The sequence below is a fragment of the Rhineura floridana genome, chromosome 10 (assembly GCF_030035675.1).
Source record: "Rhineura floridana isolate rRhiFlo1 chromosome 10, rRhiFlo1.hap2, whole genome shotgun sequence".
Taxonomy (NCBI): Eukaryota; Metazoa; Chordata; class Lepidosauria; order Squamata; family Rhineuridae; genus Rhineura; species Rhineura floridana.
The window spans coordinates 89,438,103-89,462,393 of NC_084489.1; the positions used below are offsets into that span (position 1 = coordinate 89,438,103).

The window sequence follows — 24,291 nt, forward strand, 5'->3', positions numbered from 1 at the left end:
AACTGATAATCTGAGAAAGGCTGAAACTGGCAACTGACAAAGCAATAGTACTCACTTTTACCACCTATGTCAGGTGCAAATGTCAAGCTCTCCCCACACACCACTGTTTAGGCAATCAGCAGCGTCCACTGGTTCATCCTGTCCCCTTTCAGTTCTGGAGGTAAACATAGCTAGTCTGCACTGCCATTTTTGCTATCCACAGTGCTAGATCACAGTTTGTAACCAAACTTAGAAGCAGATTGGCAAAATTGCAGCTTGGGCCAACTGTGGCTAGAGATAATGCTAGTATAGTGCTCCTAATCTCCCAAATAAGGTTGAGAGATCAGAGTATGTTACGCCTGCACACCCTAGCTATTATTTATTTATTAGATTTATATCCCGCCCTTCCTCCCAGTAGGAGCCCAGGGAGGCATAATAGCCTTGAGGATAACTAATGGCACTAAAACTGAACTTATGGAAAGCAAAGAGGGGAGCACACAACATGCTTACATTGTTCTGCTTTTACTTACATTTCTGGGGTCTTTGATTTGTTTTTCCCATTAAAGAATTCTGGAAGAGCACGACGTTCAATTACATGAATACTATTAGGGAAAACAAAGAATATGGTTAGTGTAGAACATACCCAATTCTATTCTACACACCAAGCACACATTATGCAATCATCGCTAACAGCATAACATCTAAACTCCACTCACAAAGAGACAGGGACAAGAGATAGGGAAAACAGATCCAAGACAAGCACTTTTCATATAAAAGTAGCTTTAAAGTAGTTACTTCAGAGTCTTAAGACTACTAAAACAAAGGGGTGCCACACCCTGCACTTCTTGGAGGGGGGCATTCTACAGGCGTACTTGCAAGTAATTAAGTGTGGGGAAAAGTGTCATGTTAGTCCCAACTGTAAGAATCAAAAGCTTTCTGATTTGCTACAGTAACATTACATATCAACCTCAAAATACTATGACCTTAGAATTGTGGGACAATAAAGATACCCACAGTAGAGAGCATTGTTTGCCTTACACATTGCGTTGTGTAGAAAACAACAGTGATGTCAACAGCTAACAAATAAAGAAAATCAGAGTTTCTATTTTAAAAAAGAAATCAGCACAACGTATATGGATCTTGGGCCTTCAGCTATGTTCCCAATTCCTTTAATATACTGAGCACTTTACTGGTTTATCTACAATATGCCAAAGCACACAGTGTTCTGGATATATCAATTTACCTTTAGCATCAATTGATAATGAAAATGGATTTTCTATTTCAGAGAACAATCGAAATGCTAGTCCATTTTTTGAAAGATTAGGCTGAAAATAATTGGATAATGTGAATTTTGTTCGACATATTGCTTTAATAGCCTCCAAGTGAGACCGCTATGAATACATGCTCAAGTTTTCAAGGTTTCCAAATGCAATTTTCTTTAACTGTCCTCAGTTGCCCCTTCCACCACAAGACACACGCATGCCAAAGACACTTGAAGAGAGACACTGCTTACAAGTGCCTGTACGCTAATGCTAGGAGCCTCCGAACCAAGATGGGAGAACTGGAGTGCTTGGTCTTAGAGAAGAGCATTGATATAGTGAGCATAACCGAGACCTGGTGGAATGGAGAAAACCAGTGGGATATGGTTATCCCTGGATATAAACTATATCGGAAGGACAGGGAAGGACGTATTGGTGGCGGAGTCGCTCTATACGTGAAAGAAGGCATTGAATCCAGCAAGCTCGAAACCCCAAAAGAGGCAGACTCCTCCACAGAATCGTTGTGGGTGGTGATACCGTGCCCCAGGAGGGACTTAATACTGGGAACGATCTATCGTCCCCCTGATCAAAATGCTCAGGGAGACCTTGAGATGAGATATGAAATTGAGGAAGCATCCAAACTAGGAAAGGTGGTAGTAATGGGTGACTTCAACTACCCGGACATAGACTGGCTGCATATGTGTTCCAGTCATGACAAAGAAGCAAAGTTTCTAGATATTCTAAATGACTATTCCCTAGATCAGTTGGTCATGGAACCGACCAGAGGGACGGCAACCCTGGACTTAATCCTCAGTGGGGACCGGGACCTGGTGCGAGATGTAAGTGTTGTTGAACCGATTGGGAGCAGTGACCACAGTGCTATTAAATTAAACATACATGTAACTGGCCAATTGCCAAGAAAATCCAACACGGTCACATTTGACTTCAAAAGAGGAAACTTCACAAAAATGAGGGGATTGGTAAAAAGAAAGCTGAAAAACAAAGTCCAGAGGGTCACATCACTCGAAAATGCTTGGAAGTTGTTTAAAAACACTATATTAGAAGCTCAACTGGAGTGCATACCGCAGATCAGAAAAGGTACCGCCAGGGCCAAGAAGATGCCAGCATGGTTAACGAGCAAAGTCAAGGAAGCTCTTAGAGGCAAAAAGTCTTCCTTCAGAAAATGGAAGTCTTGTCCGAATGAAGAAAATAAAAAAGAACACAAACTCTGGCAAAGGAAATGCAAGAAGACAATAAGGGATGCTAAAAAAGAATTTGAGGAGCACATTGCTAAGAACATAAAAACCAACAACAAAAAATTCTATAAATACATTCAAAGGAGGAGACCATCTAGGGAGACAATAGGACCCTTGGACGATAAGGGAGTCAAAGGTGTACTAAAGAACGATAAGGAGATTGCAGAGAAGCTAAATGAATTCTTTGCATCTGTCTTCACAGTGGAAGATATAGGGCAGATCCCTGAACCTGAACTAACATTTGCAGGAAGGGATTCTGAGGAACTGAGACAAATAGTGGTAACGAGAGAGGAAGTTCTAAGCTTAATGGACAATATAAAAACGGACAAATCACCGGGCCCGGATGGCATCCACCCGAGAGTTCTCAAAGAACTCAAAGGTGAAATTGCTGATCTGCTAACTAAAATATGTAACTTGTCCCTCGGGTCCTCCTCTGTGCCTGAGGACTGGAAAGTGGCAAATGTAACGCCAATCTTCAAAAAGGGATCCAGAGGGGATCCCGGAAATTACAGGCCAGTTAGCTTAACTTCTGTCCCTGGAAAACTGGTAGAAAGTATTATTAAAGCTAGATTAACTAAGCACATAGAAGAACAAGCCTTCCTGAAGCAGAGCCAGCATGGCTTCTGCAAGGGAAAGTCCTGTCTCAGTAACCTATTAGAATTCTTTGAGAGTGTCAACAAGCATATAGATAGAGGTGATCCAGTGGACATAGTGTACTTAGACTTTCAAAAAGCGTTTGACAAGGTACCTCACCAAAGGCTTCTGAGGAAGCTTAGCAGTCATGGAATAAGAGGAGAGGTCCTCTTGTGGATAAGGAATTGGTTAAGAAGCAGAAAGCAGAGAGTAGGAATAAACGGACAGTTCTCCCAATGGAGGGCTGTAGAAAGTGGAGTCCCTCAAGGATCGGTATTGGGACCTGTACTTTTCAACTTGTTCATTAATGACCTAGAATTAGGAGTGAGCAGTGAAGTGGCCAAGTTTGCTGACGACACTAAATTGTTCAGGGTTGTTAAAACAAAAAGGGATTGCGAAGAGCTCCAAAAAGATCTCTCCAAACTGAGTGAATGGGCAGAAAAATGGCAAATGCAATTCAATATAAACAAGTGTAAAATTATGCATATTGGAGAAAAAAATCTTAATTTCACATATACGCTCATGGGGTCTGAACTGGCGGTGACCGACCAGGAGAGAGACCTCGGGGTTGTAGTGGACAGCACGATGAAAATGTCGACCCAGTGTGCGGCAGCTGTGAAAAAGGCAAATTCCATGCTAGCAATAATTAGGAAAGGTATTGAAAATAAAACAGCCGATATCATAATGCCGTTGTATAAATCTATGGTGCGGCCGCATTTGGAATACTGTGTACAGTTCTGGTCGCCTCATCTCAAAAAGGATATTATAGAGTTGGAAAAAGTTCAGAAGAGGGCAACCAGAACGATCAAGGGGATGGAGCGACTCCCTTACGAGGAAAGGTTGCAGCATTTGGGGCTTTTTAGTTTAGAGAAAAGGCAGGTCAGAGGAGACATGATAGAAGTGTATAAAATTATGCATGGCATTGAGAAAGTGGATAGAGAAAAGTTCTTCTCCCTCTCTCATAATACTAGAACTCGTGGACATTCAAAGAAGCTGAATGTTGGAAGATTCAGGACAGACAAAAGGAAGTACTTCTTTACTCAGCGCATAGTTAAACTATGGAATTTGCTCCCACAAGATGCAGTAATGGCCACCAGTTTGGATGGCTTTAAAAGAAGATTAGACAAATTCATGGAGGACAGGGCTATCAATGGCTACTAGCCATGATGGCTGTGCTCTGCCACCCTAGTCAGAGGCAGCATGCTTCTGAAAATCAGTTGCCGGAAGCCTCAGGAGGGGAGAGTGTTCTTGCACTCGGGTCCTGCTTGCGGGCTTCCCCCAAGCACCTGGTTGGCCACTGTGAGAACAGGATGCTGGACTAGATGGGCCACTGGCCTGATCCAGCAGGCTCTTCTTATGTTCTTATGTAGAAGCTTAGGCCAAGATCCAAAGGACTGAGTGTCAGGAACCTTCTCCTCTGAGAGAACTCGACCACTGCTTTGTAACACTTGGCTATAAGAGTAGCCATGCTAGATCAGAGCAAAGTTCTGTCTAGTTCAACATCAACTTTCCTACAGCAGCCAACCAAATGAACATCGTTTACTGATGCTGGTGCTGTATGAATTTTATTCCTGGTACCAGTTTAAGTAAATATTATTTCTTACATTTTAATTTGTCTAGTGCTTTGGAGACGAAAAGCGACTCAAAATTGTTTTAAATAAACAAAAATCTTCAACCCTAGCACAAAAAGAGATATACCAAAATGGAAAGCAATACATACATGACTAATAGTTGGGTTAGCAGGATAAATGGCGAAGAATACCTACACATTCCATGCTTCTAAAGAAAGGGATGTTATATCTGACATGTTATGCCTGACTTGCAGAAACACAGTATTTAACATTTACAAGATTCACTGAAGTGAAGGCAAGCAGCAGGCAGACATGGATGTAAAAATTCCTCCTCCTTTTTGGCAGCCAAATGACACAAGTCTCAGAACAGCAATTATATCAGACCAATTTGCATTCCATCTGAGGGCAGTGTCTAGCCTAGTTACAAGTGCTTAAGCATGCTTCGGATATGAAAATACTTTCCCCAGACAGCTGTTAGACTAGCCGCGTCCATATACGTCAGAGCAAGACACTTCAGGCCCGAAAGAATCAAGCGTAATTATATTCATATCTACAACTGTATGAAGAAGACACTGAAGAAGCAACAACTGGTGATCACAAGGGGGGTGGGGTGGAGCAGCCCCTCAAATTTCTTGAAAGGAATTAATACCGAGGAAAGAATTCCATTTTATATACCCAATCCTATGAGGAGAGGTTTTCTATGGCAACTTCAGTGAGCAATGACCTTCAGGAAGCCTACATGTGTACAAAATAAATGCAGCCTAAGAAAATGCACAATGCTGGAGATTTAGGATTGTATCCAAAACAGTGTGAGCAGCGTCCAACTTGCACAATGGGACTAGCACTTCTGTTCCTCTGCCTGCGTGCCTCCAAAATCTGCTCCAGAGGTTCCCCCAATCTTCTGCAGCAGATTTTGTAGGTACACAAAGGGGGATGGGGTTGCAGGGAGAAGAAAGGAGAGGAAGTTCCACTGCGCAAGCAAACATCTGCTGCGCAGGCAGCAAAGCAGTACTGGATACAACCCTCAGGATTCAGGGCCTGACACCGTTACCATATTCAGCAGTGACATTCATTCATCTACTGTCTTAGCTATGCAGGTGACCTCAGCACACAAATTTAGGACTTGCTGCATTCCTCTAGAGAGCGGGGAGCAAAAGGATGGGTGCATTCTTATTATTTATTCCTTCACTGCACAGAATCCATTCCAAGGGAAGAGTAATGGTTCATCTTGTGATCAAAAGCACAATGCACTCCATCTAAAGCAATCCTGCCTGGTGTCTATCCAATCTGTTTGAATACCTGCAATGTCAACGATTCTAACCTGTTTGTATTATTCCACCCAGGAAACATTTAACCTGCATCTGCTTTCATACGAGATGAACTGATATTTGGCACCTTTATAATAAAGCCTGCAAAAGCTGCTAGCAAGGAATGAGGCCTACTGTCCTTGACTTAAGAAATGTATCAGCCACACGTAACATGCTCTGAGGCAAAACCATCAACTAGAAAACAAAACAGAAATAGCAAAGGACCTGCATTCTGGCAAATTAAACACCAAATAGAGCTTTACACCTGAAATGTTATAGCAGACCTAGCTCTATCTTTTCAAAACATTTCTGCTCATTCCAAAGTGGATACAGCTCCCTCACTTAAGCTTCTGCGTTTACAAGCTGTTCAATGAACAAATCCTCATCCATGTACATGGTACTCCACAGTTTCAGTGGGTGTGCTATGTAAACTAATTTAGCTCCCTATGATGTGAGCAGATTTTCAATATACTCTCAGGTGTACAGAATCTGTGGCTTGAACTATGAAAGACTGAGCAGCCTGAGTCGCTGCTGCCGTCTGCAAGAGTATCGGTGTGTTCCGTCCAGGACTGAGCAAGACTAGCTCCACTTCCCTCGTGGCTAGAACCATGAAAAAACAGCCTCAGAGGGAGGCCATGGGAAACCCCCTCTGAATACCGCTTACCATGAAAACCCTATTTGTAGGGTCGCCATAAGTCGGGAGCGACTTGAAGGCAGCCCATTTCCATTTTGGGACTCTGCTGCTGCGCTGGGAGAAGAAACCCCTGCCGTGACATATTATGTCAACTGGCACGGGGCTGGTACTTAGCAGCCATTTCTGATAAATCATTTTTTAATTATTATGAGTTTGTACTGAACTGCTTTGTTTATTGGTTTGTTTTTGCTTTACTTATATGCTATTTTTTAAAAATATGATTATACTGATGGCAATATTTGCTATTTGCTAATGTTTTGTTATTATTATGAGCCACTTTGAGCTTACCGTTGCTGTTGGCAAAGTGACATACAAATATTAAATCAATTCCAGTAGGCAAACCTGGAATTCAAATACATCATCCTTCCTCCCCCAAAATGGGAGAAAGCTCCAAAAGCAGCTATGTACCCTTCAAGCAACAAAGCATAACTGGGTGTTTAATGGGTAAGGTTTGCACCAAATTAAGAGTCTCAGTCAACAGCCTTAAACTGGTCATGACCCATAGCTATTGTGGCCAGGCATTACGTTTCGCTGACCTTACGATTCTCGAGTTAGACCAGGGCTAAGTGACTTTTTGTCCTGAATTACTTGCACCAACAGTGCATACATGCCTATTCGACATATCTAGTTGAGACTGCAGTTTTTTTTTATTTTGTAGCTATTTTGAGCATCAAGGATGGTTAATTTCAAAGGCTGCAACTTCCAGATTGAGGTAGCTTTTTGTTCCTGTGATAAATATCACAGAGCTTCAGAGGATAACCTCAGTATGTGGGCAGGCTCACATGAGAGTTGCTGTCACACTGAGCCACCTCTGGACCTATGGAAATATCTTGAGGTGGCTGAACCTTTTCAATCCCCTTCTCTCCACACTCTAGAACCTACCAGTTATAGTCAAACCAGGATGCATAGCTGGGTATAATGATGTGATTAGTCTGCTCTGTGACATTGTCTTCTCCAGTATCTATTGAGCGGCTCTGGTCACCTTTACTGGGATCTTCATCTTCCTGCAGAAGGAAACATACGGAGTTATTTTTGAAGTGAGCAATTGGGTGCAGAGAGCACATAAATGGAAAACCATCCACTGTGACACTGCAGTCCAATTTGTGTAATAACAAGAAATAACCAACTGTTGAAGCCATCTGATCTTGAGGAAAAGTACTGCAGGATTAAATGGTATGCCTACAAAGGTCTCTTCCAAGAAACAAGTATTTGTGTGCAAGGAAAATTACATTGCATGGTTGAGAAAGCAACTGACTGGAGCTCTTTTTATAACAATTCCAGTGGGATCAACTAAGACCACATCCACACCATACATTTATTCCACTATTATTCCACTTTAAATAGTCATGCTTCCCCCAAAGAATCCTGGGAAATGTAGTTTGTGAAGGGGCTGAGGGTTATTAGAAGAGCCCTATTCTCCTCACGAAGCTACAATTCTTATTTATTTATTTATTATTTGATTTATATCGCACCCTTTATCCCAGCAGGAGCCCAGGGTGGCAAACAAAAGCACCAAAAACTTTAAAACATCATAAAAACAAACTTTAAAACACATTAAAACAAAACATCTTTTAAAAAGTTTCTTAAAAAAAGCTTTAAAAACATCATTTAAGATTAAAAACATGTTTAAAAAAAGAAAGTTTAATTAAGAACATATTAAAAAGCAATTCCAACACAGACGCAGAGTGGGATAGGTCTCAAAAGGCTTGTTGAAAGAGGAAGGTCTTCAATAGGTGCCAAAAAGATAACAGAGATGGTGCCTATTTAATTCTTAGAGTGGTTTAACAGTCAATCCCTCTTCCTGGAGAACTCTGAAAATTGTAGGTGTGTGAGGGGAATAGAGGTCCCCTAACAATTCTCAAGACCCTTCACAAACTACACTTCCCAGGATTCTCTAGGAAGCCATGACTGTTTAAAGTGGAATGATAGTGAACTAAATGTATTGCGTGAACGTGGTCTAAGATTAAACATTTAAAGACTTCACTGCAATATAAATCTTACACTAATAAATGTTTGCTGTTTCTGAAATATTCTATATATCATTGACTGCCTGGTGCTTTGGCCAATCGGCTGATAAGAAGCAGCAGATACAGCTATGTAGTAGAAGGGACTAGAAAGCCTAGAGAAGAATGTCAAGTGACCAAGGCTACAAATACTATAATCCAGCCTTTACCAACCTGGCACCTTCCAGATGCTGAATTACAACTTCTCTCAGCCCCAGCGAACAGAGCTGTATGACGCTGGAGTTGATGGGAGTTGAAATCCAACATCTGGAGGACACCAGGGTGGCGAACGCTGGGTGAACCGCAAATAGCTTCATCTCAGACTTTCACTGGTTTGAGGTAAATAAGGAGTCAAGTGAACGGTGAGAGTGAACCCAAACATTCAGACTTTTTTTACAGTCCCATGGCAAAATTGAATATTTAGGCTGCAACCCAACACAGGTCTACTCAGAAGTAAGCTCCACTGGGTTCAGTGGGACTTATTCCCTGATAAATGTATTAGATTACAGCCTCAACCTGTTAGGACATCCACAATACAGTAAAATGGGACTACAGTGGGGTGGCAAATTTATTTTATTTAAAATGAAGTAGCTAAACCACTAACTCAGGGGTTGCCAACCGTTTTGGACCACAGGGCACATTTTGAGTGTGTGTGGCAACAGTCACAAAATGGTTGCTGTGGGTGCGTGGCATAACACAAAATGAGAGAGAAGTCACAGTATTTTCTACACTGGCCTGTTGAATTTCTGTCTACCATACCAATTTTAAAGGCACAAGAACTGTGTTTTTCCCTAATGCCAACCCTAAGCCAAAGCCTAAGCTGCCGTCTTGTACCCACTTACCTGGAAGTAAGCCTCATTAAAAATAAAATGTACTGCCTTCAAGATGATTCCAACTTATGGCGACCCTATGGATAGGGTTTTCATGAGGCTGAGAGGCAGTGACCGGCCCAAGGTCACTCAGTGAGCTTCATGGCTGTGTAGGGATTTGAACCCTGGTCTCCCAGGTCCTAGTCCAACACCTTAACCACTATGCCACACTGGCTCTATTAAACACAAAGAAACTTTCTTCTGAGTAGACAAGTATATCATTGTACTGTAAGTTAAAATTATACAATGAATTCTTAATGAGTTCCAGGTCTTTAGTCTAAGCCTCTTTGCAAAGTTTTCACATTTCCCTTTTAGGGGGAGGGTGATTCTTCAATATTCACCCACCCTTATTGTATAGTAGTGTTTGCAGGAAATAACTTCTAGGCACTACCTGATCTCAGGCAAACCCAGCACAGGAAAGATGCATCCTGGTTGCTAGGGGAAAAGGAAGGGCAAACTATGGAGGTCCCAAGGACCAGAAGAGAAAAAAGATAGAAGCAGGAAAAGTATACTAAAAGAGAGGGGAAAACAGCAGCTCTTTAGAACCCCAGGGATTTCTACTGCCTGGTGTCCAAACAATTCACTTATCAATCACAGTTCTAACTCTACTCATTTCACATATATTGCCTAGAAGTGTACCTGCACATTTTGCTCCTTGACTTCCTTTCTAGGAGGGCCAGAAGCTAACTTTTTTTTTTAATGAAAGCCCAGATTCTGGGCTACATGATGGTGCAACCACTGAAGGCCTTCACCACCAGCATGGCACCCGTGGGCAATGAGTTGGCAACCTGCGCGCTGACTCCTTTCAGTTCTCTATTTGAAAGCCAAGCACATACAACAAATGGGTTTCCTGGGAGACATGCATTTTGCAAACAGCAGTAGCAGCAAAAGGACTATTTTGGTGGAAGGGCCTTGGCTCAGGGGTAGAATGTCTGCTTTGCATGCAGAAGGTCCCAGGTTCTATCCCCGGCATCTCCAGGTAGGGCTGGGAGAGTCCACAGTCCTGGAGAGCTGCTGCCAGTCAGTGCAGACGATACTGAACTAGATGGACCAATGGTCTGACTCAGTATGTTCCTATGTACCATTCCTACTCTGGTAAATACCACTGAGGGCTTGGCAAGTCAATCTCTGAGAATTTCTGTGAAGCTAGAGTGAGGCTTTCAGCATTTCTACAGCAACAGCCAGTGTTGTGTTGTAGGTAGTGTGACAACGACCAGGGATCCACTACCCAGCCTTTGCCAGGTGTGAAGCTTGGGCCAGTCACTTTCTTACCTCACAGGGATGTCATGAAAGTAAAATGGGGAGAAGGAAAACCATGTATACTAACTTGAGCTCCTTGGAAGAAAACCTTTGTCAGAGAATTCCAAATCGCATACACCTCCCACGTTCCTAGTATGGACTTAAGCCTTCATGGTGAAAAGCACTGAACACTGGAAGGCAGGTTAAGAGTTCCTTTCCTAACCATTTTTCTCTAAATGAAGTGCTGGTCGTTACCTTTCCTCCTGCAGCCACTGTTTCCTCATCCTGCTCATCTGCAAGATAAAAAAAAGAGAGGGGAATTCAATGCATCTGCACAACAATCCTTTACAACAGCCCTCTCCAATCTGCTGCTCTCCAGATGTTTTGGACCACAACTCCCATTAGCCCAAGCCAGCACAGCTGCAAGCACTGCAGCAAGAAGAGGAGAAGAAAATGTGCACAAGCAATGGTTAGAGGCCACCACCATATAGCTCTGCAAATGTTGAGCCTGTCACTGAGGAAAGAGGAGGGTAAGAGCAAGGACACAGGCACTGAAAATTAAAAGGCTTCCATATAAAGTCGGTAAGTCTGCACTCTCCTAAGCAGCAGCCTTGTCTACCTGAAGGGAACTCTGCTGTGTGGGAGTCAGGGGAGCTCAAGCATAAGGCCAGCTCACCACCCTCAGGCCTGCTCCTGCCTCAGCTGGTAGTGGCTCCACTCCTGCCTACAGTAGCCATAGTACAGTAGGGCCCTGCTTTTTGGCGTTCTGCTAATATGGCGCCAGCGGGGCGATCAGCTGGAGGGGGGGCTGGAGCTCCCCACGCTCCAGCTGATCTCACTGGAGGAGGGGAAGATTAGCTGTAGAGCACTCCAGCTGATCTTCTCCTACTCGGGGGCGATCAGACTCCCGCACTCCAGCTGATTGCGCCAGAGGAGGGGAAGATCAGCTGAACGCGCTCCAGCTGATCTTTCCCTCCTCGGGACGATAAGACTCCTGCACTCCAGCTGATCGCACCGGAGGGGAAGATCAGCTGCAGGGGGCGATCAGACTCCCGCGCTGGAGCTGATCACACCCGAGGAGGGGAAGATCAGCTGCATTGCGCTACAGCTGATCTTCTCCTCTTCTGACATGATCAGATTCCCGCGCTGGAGCTGATCGTGCCGGAGGAGGGGAAGATCAGCTGTAGCGTGCTATAGCTGATCTTTTTCTCGGGGCGATAAGACTCCCACACTCCAGCTGATCTCACTGGAGGAGGGGAAGATCAGCTGTAGCGCACTACAGCTGATCTCCTCCTCCTCCTCTGGTGCAATCAGCGGGTTAGGTTCCAGACCCCCATGCTACAGCTGATCCGCTTTTCAGCGGTTTTTGCTTTTCGGTGGGAGTCTGGAACCTAACGTGCTGTATGAATGGGGCCCTACTGTAAGGATCAATGGCCCTGTGGGAAGCAGAGGAGAGATGCCCAGGTGAAGACAGTGACTACTCAATTTTTGACCTCTAAAGTGCTACATGGTCTCGATCCACATGAGCCCATCTGTACATTAAGACCAGTAGGAGAGACTTTGCTCAGGGTTTCTTCCCTCCAGAAGATAAAACAAATGGGGTTGCAATAAAAGGACGCTGTCAGGCATGGCCCTAGATCTATCAATATCCTGCCTAGAAACACATGCTCCAGCCCCAAACTGCAGATGTTTAGGAAAACAATTTAAGACTTTCTTTGGACCATTATTTTTAACTTTATCCCCACTCCCACCACACAAAATTACAAATGGACTTGGTACTCACTTTCTTTTAAAGGATTTAAGAAATAGCCAGTTTCTTTTGAGAGGCTAGGATTTGTAACTGCCAGACAAATTATGAAGGTTGTTAACATTAGTGGTATTATTTTATGGAACTGTGAGCTGCCCTGATAATTGTTTCAATAGAACATAATATAAAAGGATTCGCCATCTCATTGTCAGCTGTTTTAGTGAACAATGGTCCCTCCCCTGCCTACACTGATAATTTTTAGCAGACTAACAGCCTGGGCCAGTTTCAAAAAGCTGACAATGGATATTAATTGTCTGGCGGCCCTTTGGAGACACCTCTCTTCTGCATCTTTCTTTAGAATGAGAGCCCTCCAGAGAATAAGTACGAGCCTCCGCTGTTACACACCCTTGGAACAGGCCTAGTTACAAAGCTAGATAAATAGTTGCCAGCCTCAAAGAAGAGGAAAAGCATGCATCATTAAAAACCAAAGAAAGAACTTACCTAGATCTGCTACTGTTCCTCCTTTCACTGGAGTGTTTTCACTGTCTTTCTTTGGATTTACTGTAAAAATTAAACAAGACTGGAAATGCCACTGTGCATCCTCTGCTATAACACTGCATGCATTATGAATTTTAACAGACAAGTATTGTTTTCCCAATTCTGTCCCCTTTCGGACAGAGGTCACTAGAAGTATTTGCCTTTAGGACAGAGGTCACTAGGAATATTTGCCTAAGAAAAAGCGGAATAAGAAGAGCCCTGCTGGTGCAGGCCAAAGGCCCATCTATCTAGTCCAGCATCCTGGTCTCACAATGGCCAACCAGATGCCTCTTCTGGGATGCCTGCAAGCAGGACCTGAGCCCCAAAGCACTCTCTCCACTAGCGGTTCCCAGCATCTGGTATTCACAGGCATACACATCTCCAACAGTACAAGCAGGATACAGCCATCATGCCTGGTAGCCACTGACAGCATCATTCTCCATGAGACTGTAGGTTGCAATCCAGATAGCATGTTGTCCATGAAGGACTTCTAGGGCACAACTGTGAGAAAGTCATGCCTGCAGAATAAAGTAGAAGCCTTTGCAATGTCAAGTTGGAGGGAGGATGCTTCCCAATACCAGTTGCGAGGAACTGCAGGAGGGGAGAGTGCTTCTCTTGCGCTCAGGTCCTCCTTGCAGGCTTCCCAGAAGGGGCATGTGACTGGCCACTGTGTGAACAGGATGCTGGACTAGATGGTTCATTGGCCTGATCCAGCAGGCTCTTCTTTATGTACTCACAAAAGGTCACAGCTTTAACCACACACGTTCACCGTTTTCTCACTTTTATTATTATTATTAAATTTTATTTATACCCCACCTTTTGGCCAAAGGCCCTCAAGGCGGCTTACAAAGAAAAATAAACACAGGTATAAAATATAATAAAAACAATATAATTTACAAAAATTAAATTAAATAACAAATAACATTATCATAATATTGTTAATTAAAAGCAGGGAGAGCCCAGGGTTCCAATCTGAAGAAGTTACTAGTTAAATTGAAAGTACTGGGGAGTCCCAGGTTCAAGCCCCCGCTCAGCTCCCTAGATGACCTTGGGACCATCATCTTCCCTCCAGCTCACTTGAGACTGAAGTGCCATACAATGGGGAGCAAGAGTACTGTAGACACAAACATTGCCCTCATGTGGCCTTACCCTTTGCTAGCCTAATGAGACACTTTTTAAATTTCACATTTAAGGCCCATCAAACGGGAGGTTTACTAGGGCACAATACTGGTGTTACAATAAAGCAACGCAAAAACCAAAAGCCACTTCCTCGTTCTATCTCTGCAGGAGAGCAAGGAGGAGACTGTGGCCAACAATGTGAAAACAATGGTTCCTGCACCTGGGTTTGTGCATTCACAATGTGCTAAATTAACTGTTCACTTCAGAAGCCATGCCTGCTGCAGGCCCAAGAGAGCACTGCTGTCAGCCAGCAGCCAAAACTAATTTGCTTTCTTACAACGCTCCTTTGTGAGTAACTGTGGCAAGCCATGATTCTTACATATTCTAGAAATTACTCTTTCGCTCAGCGCTGCAAATATTGCATTTTAGCCACTGCCACACATGATTCTGACAATCTCTGGTGCCTTGAATCCATTCTGTGCTTAACGTGATGACGGTAGATAAGACAGGGGGCTTTCCAATAACAACAGATGCAGCTCCAGGACCAGTCAAGTATTATAGCAGCAAGTCTTTTCAGGACACACTCTGCTGAGGAAACACATGACTCTCTCCAACAGCTAAATGTACAGAAAACCAGCTGTAAGGTGGTTCATTCAAGATGAAAACACAGACTAGATATTTTCAATGCTCTGAAGCAGTGGAAACTAAACACAATTCCACAATATATTCAAGGGAAAGCAAACATTTATGGTCGCAGCTGGGGACTTATCCACTTGGAGAAAAAAGATCTCTGTGTAGTGGGCTGATCACACAACTGTGAGCCAATTATGGTCTGCAAACACAACCAAGGAGGCAATTTTAGAAGAAAGGAGGGAGCAAGAAGCGGATAGGAGGAGAATGTCTGGCTTGCTGCAAGAGGAAGGGTGGATTCAAGAACAGAAGCGCTGGGGGCTGAGCCAGCTGTTTTGCAGCAGGTCAACTCCAGCTGGGGCTTGAATGCTTTGCCTCAAGCCTCATCACGTGAACATTTACTTTCAAACAGGCAAGCAAAGATTGGCCTTTAATTCTGAAAAAAAATCAAGAAAGCAGGAAATCAACTGAAGAGTATGCAGGCATCAAACAGTGCCTGTGGGCACCAATGTGCTCACTAGCACCTTCTGTGGCACCTGCAAATGGTCTCAATAAATATCCTTGCAAAAATCCACAAGTGTCTATTTGCTCTTCCTGCTCAGTTCCTGTTTGCACTTCCTTGGCCTCTCCTACACTGAACTGTTGGACTACGACCAACACTTTAACCACTACGCCACACTGGCTCTCAGAGATACGAAGGCTTGGGAAAATATGGAAAAATTATTATTAGTTATTAAATTTATATTCTGCCCTTACTCTGCCCAGTGGGAGCCCAAGAAATCAAACAAAAACATTAAAACATCTTTAAGAATAAATCTTTAAATCAATTCCAATACACAGATGCAGACTGGGATAAGGTCTCTGCTTAAAAAGCTTGTTGAAAGAGGAAAGTCTTCAACTGGCACCAAAAAGACAACAGGGATGGTGCCTGTCTAATGTTTAAGGGAAGTGATTTCCAAATGGGGGGGGGATTTTTTTCCTGAAAAACTGGAAAAATGGGGGGAACAATACCCCCCCCAGATATTCCCATTTTTCCCCCAGGCCTTCACAGCTCTAGGTTTTTTTTGTAAAAGAACCAGGTCAATTCCAGCAAGATTACCCAGAAACATCAACTAAACAACAGATCAATGCAGAGTTGGAAAGCTAGTGACAGCCTTGCAGCAAGACATGCCTGACAATCATGGTACAGATGTTAGACACAGCTGAACATTTGGAACACTCTACCATTTTTAGGAAGTACCACTTCTTCAATGTTAGGCACAGGGGTTGGGTCCTCCATATCCTTGGTAAGGTCTTCCTGGTCATCATCTTCCTTTTGCCCTCGCCTTTTCCCGTAGAGACTTGCTTGTCTATGACAAATTAACCACAAACAACAAATAACCTAATGGTTTCCTAACAGTCGTGGTCGACTTGAAGGCACATAACAGTTGTCTACATCAACTATATTCTGTACCATCATGATTGTTGTTATATACCTTCAAGTCAATTACGACTTATGGCGCCCCCCAAATCTCTTGGATATATTCATAGCGTTTTCATGGTAAGAGGTGTGCAGAGGTGGTTGACCACTGCCTTCCTCTAAGCCTACGGCACCTGGTACTCCCAGGCGGTCTCTCATCCAAGTACTAACCAGGCCTGACCCTGCTCAGCTTCCAAGATCAGACAAGATTGGGTGTATGCAGGGTAGTATGGCCGTAGGCAACCATCATGATACCATGTCTCAAGTATATGGGCAAACCCCATTTACCTACCAGAAGCTTCTGGAGCAGTGAGATTCACTAGGTACCCCAAGGAAACATGTGGTGATCTGCTACTAACCCCATTGTTTTTGAAATAATGGTCATTTCAAATTTCAAATGCCACAAACATCTCACACTTATTAAAAAAAAAATTAATTAGATGATCCCTTGCTGTGACTATTACACAGGATTTCATTTTTTGGTTACCCACAAGGAAGGGCTTGCCATTTGAAACGTGGGTATTAAGACACATAATAAATGGGGTTGCAATGTTTAATTAATTAATTAAAAAACCTCTGATCGATTAAAAAGGTCCAATTAATTTGTTAACAATTTATTAAAATACATATTATTTTTAATATAGTCTTGCGCTTTTTCTTTTGTAGTTTAAATATTTTGAATACTGTACTTTTTTCTGGCTTTGTTAGCTGTCCTCACAACACTAAATGGGTGTTGAAGTTGAGGAATCTCAATCATGCACGTTAATACAATACTTAAAAAGCTATCTTGGACAGGAGACCGCCTGGGAACCACACGTACGCTGCACTGTGTTCAACAACGGAAGAAAGGCAGGACAGACATGCAATAAAATATATTAAAATTTGAGAAGGCAAGTACTGTCTTCAAAGAGGGCCTCCCCCTTCACTCCCACACTAGCAGGAAGGCCTCTAAGGGGACACCAGCTTCAACACACGTAGGCACCAAGCAGAGAATGCTTTCTACTTCGAATCTATTGTTTTTACTTGTATGCAAATTCAATCAGTTCATTAACTAAAACTCACAATTAACAAACAAAACTGTCTTTAATAGGTGACAGCCCTGATAATTAATGTTTTTGTTAATAATCAGGACATTACCATAAAACAGTATAAATTCATTGGTATTCATCTGAGGCACTTCTCTGGGTGGCCTCTCTGAGGGAGGTTTCAGAGAGCAGTGACAAGGGACAGGGACTTTTCAGTTGTGGCTCCCCATCTGTGGAATACTCTCCCCAGTGAAGTCTGCCTGGTACCATCATGAACATCCTTTCAGTGCCATGGGAAAAGCCTCTTTTTTCCCAAGCATTTGACGGATTATGATAAAAGGTTCTGCCTCTTTATTGAAAATTGTTTTTTGCTGCTGAATTTTTGCTGTGTCTGATTATGGGCTACTGTAATGATTTTTATTGCAAAGCATGCTTTTTTACTTTTATGCTATACCTCTGGCTCCTAATGTTTTTTTTTTTGTAAGTTGCTTAGAGGGTCTTTTGTAGTGAATGACTAAGTCAAAATAAATAAAAGTAAATTGGAATCAAGAATATGACTGCCATGCCTCAATTCTGAGCACATTCAAGCAGGATTTTTTTGTTGTACAGGTCCTACTGAAACAAGAGTTTTATTGTGCTCTTACATGCAAGTTCCATTAAATTGGGCTTAGGTGGGAACATATCTTGCTAGGTCACACCCTGTAACTTGGAAGTACCTACAACCTTCTCTTGGGTTTTTCAGAGTCTCACTACAAGAAAATCTGAGGATGTGATCTACAGAACATATTTGTGGCAAAAAGGGTAGTCCTTGAAAGCCACCCATGTATAACAGGAAGCCCCCAACCCCTTTATTGCTACCTTTTGTCTATGGAAATTATCACTGGACAAGATGCCCAGTGTAATTCAGTTTACCATGCACAGGAAGCGCAATTTAAGCAAAGACCTTGCACAGCAGCAAGGGGGCAAGGGATTTGATCTTGAGAGTGGGGAGGTTGATGTATATCTGCAATGGCTTATGTGATCATGATCATCCCAGAACAAGAATAGCTCAATGTACAACACCCACCCCACATGACCCAAAAGCGACACTTGTGCTCTGTACCCTGTTTGGAGAAGCCTGTACAATTCTAAGCATTTTGCTTGAGGCAGTGCAGCCAGCAGCTTCCCAAAGAAGGGTGTTGGCTCTTTTGGTCCAATAGCGGCCATGAGTAAATAATGTTAATAGTTGGGAGTGTTACACCATGAATATTATTGGGGATTAAAGTTAACTTTGAGGCCGTGGCATGTTAAACTGGGCACACCCAATGATAACAGAGGATACTTACTGCTTTCTTACACTGCAGACATAGAGACTTAAGGGAGAGCGTTAGAATGGATTTCTATCCAAATTCTGAAGCTAGCCATAGCCATTTTATGGCTGTAGGATTATCTGGAACTAGATGTGGCTGGATTAGTGATAGCAGGCAAGCGCATTCTCCCTTTGCTGAATATGGGGTAGGGGCGGCATGGCATTGGGGGAACATCTAGCTGTGGTAAAGAAAAAAGGGCTAGACAATTATGACCTCTCCTTTCTTCAAGCTTCCATGTCCACTCAGTGAGGCACATTTGAGCCTTTTCAATGTCAAATCAGTCCAGAGAAAGTCGTTAATCATTCATGATATAATCAAAGTGTTGATCTGGTGTGTTGATCTGCGCCCCTAAGCGGGCTGTCTGCGGTCCGAGAAGACAAACTTGGGACCCTTGGTTTTAGTGGGTCTTTTTGAATAAGACCCCTTCTACCTAGAGGATAGCAGTCTTGGGGGAGGGGGGCCTGCCTGATTGGCAGATAATAAGGGGGGCATGTGCAGACCGGAGGGGGGTACTGTGGGGGGGGGAGCCATGATATTAAAGGCTAGGCGGCAGTTCCTGGAAAGGTGCGGGTGGCAGGCCACGCCAGTTTAGGGGAACAAGGGATAGATGCATAATATCTATCCCCTGTTCCGGGCCTGTCCATCACCAGAAGACAACTGGGGGACGCAGGACTCCATCCGACCTTCAACTGCTGTTGTGTAATGCCAGGTCTGTGGTACAGAAAACAACGCTCATCCATGATATGATCCTGGATGAGAACGCAGACCTGGTGTGTATTACGGAGACCTGGCTGGATGAGGCCTCAGCTCCCACGCTTGAGGCCATGTGTCCAGCCGGTTTCCAGTACGCACAGCAGCCGAGGGTTGGTAGGCGGGGAGGGGGAGTGGCAGTCATCTATCGAGGGTCCTTGGTCTTTGCCAGGCCCCCCCTCCATAAGACCAAGTTTGTTGACTGCATGTACTGGAGGTTGGGCCCAAAGGGCAGTTTAGGGATTCTACTTGTGTACCGCCCACCCTGCAGCACAGCAGACTCTCTGACCGAGGTGCTCGAGGTGGTCTCGGGTGTATGAATGCTCTCCCCCAGCCTATTGGTTTTGGGGGACTTCAACGTGCACGCCGAGACCGTCTTCACTGGAGCCCCTCGGGATTTCATGGAAACCATGACTTCCTGGGAACTGCACCTTAGTAATATGGGGCCCACCCATGTAGCCGGTCATGCTCTTGACCTTGTGTTTGTCTCGGGAGGGGAGGGAAGTGCTCTGAAAATGGGGGCTGTTTCTTCTAACCCCGTGTCACGGTCAGATCACTACCTGGTGAATATGGACCTCTCAATGCCACACACCCTCCGTAGGGGAAAAGGACCTATTCAGATGGTCCACCCCAGACGCCTGATGGAGCCTAAAGGATTCCTGAATGCGCTGGGAGATTTGGAGCCGGATGAAGGCCGCCCGGTCGAAACCCTGGTGATGGAGTGGAATAAGGAGATCACTAGGGCAGTAGACCGGGTGGCTCCGAAACGTCCTCTCCCCCTGAATAGAGCTCAGATAGCACCCTGGTATACACCACGGCTCCGGGGTCTGAGACAGGAGGTGAGACGACTAGAGCGCCGGTGGCGGAAATTTATTTTATTTATTTATTTTCATTTCTAAACCGCCCATAGCTAATAGCTCTCTGGACGGTGTACAAAACAAGATTAAAATACAATATTAGAATAAAATCAGTAACAAAGAGCAACAAAATTAAAACTAAAACATTAAACATAAAAACATGAACATTAAAATGCCTGGGAGTATAGCCAGGTCTTAACCTGGCGCCTAAAGGAAAGAACCGTAGGCGCCAGGCGTATCTCCTCCAGTAAGCTGTTCCACAGTTTGGGGGCCACCACAGAAAAGGCCCTAGATCTAGTAACAATCCTCCGGGCATCCAGGTGAGTTGGTACCCGGAGGAGGGCCTTAGATACTGAACGAAGTGAACGGGTAGGTTCATAGCGGGAGAGGCGTTCCACAAGGTATTGTGGTCCCACACCGTGTAAGGCTTTATAGGTCAAAACCAGCACCTTGAATCTGGCTCGGAAACAAATAGGTAGCCAGTGCAAGCAAGCCAGGACAGGTGTTATATGCGCGGACCGATTGGTCCTCGTCAACAACCTGGCTGCCGCATTTTGCACTAGCTGAAGTTTCCGAACAGTCTTCAAGGGCAGCCCAACGTAGACCGCATTACAGTAATCCAGTCTAGAAGTTACCAGAGTGTGAACAACTGAGGCGAGATCATCACTGTCCAGATAGGGGCGTAGTTGGGCTACTAAGTGAAGATGGTAGAACGCATTCCGTGCTACCGAGGCCACTTGAGCCTCAAGCGACAAGGAAGGGTCAAAAAGGACCCCCAAACTACGAACCTGTTCCTTCAAGGGGAGTGTAACCCCATCTAGAACAGGAGAAACATCCACCATCTGGGCCGGTAAAGAGCTCACCAACAGTGTCTCAGTCTTGTCTGGATTGAGTTTCAGTTTATTAGCTCTCATCCAGTCCATTATCGCGGTCAGGCAACGGTTCAGCACATCGACAGCCTCACCTGAAGGTGAAAAGTAGAGCTGCGTGTCATCAGCGTACTGATGGCAACGCACTCCAAAACTCCTGATGACCGCACCCAGAGGCTGCATGTAGATGTTAAAGAGCATGGGGGACAAAACCGACCCCTGAGGGACTCCACAATGGAGAGTCCAGGGTGTCGAGCAATGTTCCCCAAGCACTACCTTCTGGCGACGATCCGCTAAGTAGGAGCGGAGCCACTGCCAAGCAGTGCCCCCAACTCCCAACTCCGTGAGCCTCCCCAGAAGGATACCATGGTCAATGGTATCAAACGCCGCTGAGAGATCAAGGAGAATCAACAGTCACACTCCCCCTGTCCCTCTCCCGACAAAGGTCATCATACAGGGCGACCAAGGCTGTTTCAGTGCCAAAACCGGACCTAAAACCGGATTGAAACAGATCCAGATAATCGGTTTCATCCAAGACGATCGGACACTGGTTAGAGCAGCAATAGCTGCCTACCAGGTGGCAACAAGGGCAACAAAGAAGGAATTCTTTGCTGCCTCTATTGCATCCGCAGAGTGCTGTCCCAGGAGGTTGTTCCAAGTGGTCCGAAATCTGGTCGGTCCAGTTGCTCAGGAACCCATGGAGCATTCTAAAGCCTCTTGTGACACATTTGCTAAACACTTTGCCGATAAAATCGAATGCCTGAAGAGCATGATTCCATACGCCGTGGACACAGGAAGTGAGCCAGAGCCGGCCAGTTGCATTCCGGTCCGGTGGGATCGGTTTCAGCCTCTTCCCTCTGAGGAAGTGGACAAGGTGCTCTCTACTGTGAAGCCAACCACCTGTCTGTTGGATCCTTGCCCCTCGTGGCTCATTATGAGCTGCAAAGAGAGACTGAGCGAAGGGATCAAGGCAATAGTAAATGCATCCTTGGAAGAGGGTGCAATGCCATTAGCCTTCAAGGAGGCAGTCATAAAGCCCATCCTGAAAAAGTCCTCCTTGGATCCCCAAGAGTTGAATAACTTCCGCCCAGTCTCTAATTTACCATTTCTGGGCAAGGTGATTGAGCGAGTGGTGGCTAAACAGTTACAGACACACTTGGATGAAGCAGATTATTTAGATCCATTCCAATCGGGTTTCAGGACTGGACATGGAACGGAAACAGCCTTGGTCGCCCTGGTGGATGATATGAGGAGGGCGTTGGATAAGGGAGAATTCACCTTTCTCGTCCTCCTGGATCTCTCAGCGGCTTTTGATACCGTTGACCACGGTATCCTTTTAGATCGCCTGGAGGGATTAGGAATAGGGGGCACTGTTCTACAGTGTTTCCGTTCCTATCTCTCAGACAGGCATCAACGGGTAGCATTGGGAGATGAGGTTTCAGACCCTTGGCCTCTCAACTGTGGAGTGCCACAGGGCTCTATCCTCTCCCCCATGCTATTCAACATCTATGTAAAGCCGCTGGGGGCCATCATCATGAGATTTGGGCTGCGGTGCCACCAATATGCGGATGACACTCAGCTCTATCTCTTGTTTAAGTCCTCACCAGAGTTGGCAGTGGACACCATTTCCAAGTGCCTGGAATCCGTAAGTGAATGGATGGGAAGGAATAGGCTGAAACTAAATCCCGACAAGACCGAGGTGTTGCTCGTGGGAGACAGGGGCAGGTTGGGGGATATAGACCTGGTGTTCAATGGGGTAAAATTGCCCCTAAAAGACCAGGTCCACAGCCTCGGGGTCATTCTTGACTCCCGGCTGTCCATGGAGGCTCAGGTCTCGGCAGTGAGCCGGGCAGCTTGGTATCAATTACATCTGATAAGGAGACTGCAACCCTACCTTCCTGTCCATCTGCTCCCACGGATGACACATGCCCTGGTCTTCTCCCGCTTAGACTACTGTAATGCGCTCTACGTGGGGTTACCCCTGAAAACGGTCCGGAAATTACAACTGATACAGAATGAGGCGGTACGTTTGATTAAGAACAGCCGTCGCCGTGATCATATCACTCCGGTGTTAGTAGATCTACACTGGCTACCAGTTGCTTACCGGGCCTAATTCAAGGTGTTGGTGTTGACCTTCAAAGCCCTATACGGTTTCGGCCCAGTTTATCTGAAGGAGCGCCTCCAGCAGCACCAATTATGCCGCCTGACAAGATCAGCCACACAAGACCTTCTCTCGGTCCCACCAGTTAAGATAGCCAGGCTGGTACGGACCAGAGAGAGGGCATTTTCGATTGTGGCCCCTACCCTCTGGAATTCCCTTCCTTTTGACCTTCGCCATGCCCCTTCCCTGATAGGTTTCCGCCGGGCCTTGAAGACCTGGCTGTTCAGGCAGGCCTATGGGATCTCTGGGGTAGGTTGTTTTTAATACAGGTACATTAATTACTGTTTTGGTTTTCATTGGTTTTTATTGTATTTTAATATGTAAATGTACGTCGCCTAGAGTGACCGTTAATTTGGCCAGATAGGCGACTCATAAATAAAATTTTATTATTATTATTATAATAAAGACCTGGCTGGATGATCCCAAGGAATCTGTCTGAATCTAGCTGTTCCCAATACAAAGTCAGTGAAACGGACTTGTGGGGCCTTACTGAGGTATATATGGGGATATTGTCACCTTTACTAGGTGCTCATATACAATGTGTGTGTGTGTGTGTGTGTGCGTGTACAGAATAAGAATTCTGCTGCAACCCACCATGAATTAAGAACAGCTGGACAGGAGCTGTTTTGGGTGTTGCAGCAAACAGGTCTTCTTCTAAGGCAGCAGCTGTATTGTGTTAATTCCCTCCAAAATTTAATCCACCAAACTGGATACATAGCAAAGCACACCCTACCCAGCTTTCTGAATTTCAGAAATTATTGGAAAATCTTCTGTCCTAATGTTTTAAAATTGTATATGCCACGATTCTTATAACTGAATCTACTTTTGAGAACTGTATGGCAGAAAAGCCTTGTATACATTTTAAATATAATGTTGTGTTCAATAGTTTAAATTCAGCTTATACAAGGAAGAAAACAGCTGTATTTTTAAAATGAGCAGCCGCATAAATAGATAACTTTATTAAGGAACAGAGTTACA

At 44.6% G+C, this 24,291-nt stretch overlaps 1 protein-coding gene and 1 non-coding gene across 3 annotated transcripts in view; both read right to left on the bottom strand.

Moving 5' to 3' along the window:
• SMARCC1 (SWI/SNF related, matrix associated, actin dependent regulator of chromatin subfamily c member 1) overlaps positions 1–24,291 on the bottom strand; it is a 135,161-nt gene that overhangs the window by 67,691 nt on the left and 43,179 nt on the right. For both annotated transcript variants that reach the window (XM_061586163.1, XM_061586162.1), the window contains exons 11-15: positions 16,068–16,192; positions 13,059–13,118; positions 11,066–11,103; positions 7,582–7,703; positions 510–581 (exon numbers count right to left, since the gene is read on the bottom strand). In XM_061586163.1, the coding sequence (XP_061442147.1) occupies positions 510–581; positions 7,582–7,703; positions 11,066–11,103; positions 13,059–13,118; positions 16,068–16,192 (417 nt within the window). The remainder of the gene's footprint in view (positions 1–509; positions 582–7,581; positions 7,704–11,065; positions 11,104–13,058; positions 13,119–16,067; positions 16,193–24,291) is intronic.
• LOC133365717 (5S ribosomal RNA) lies at positions 16,425–16,543 on the bottom strand. Its single transcript, XR_009758309.1, has one exon. It is a non-coding gene; the product is annotated as a 5S ribosomal RNA (ribosomal RNA).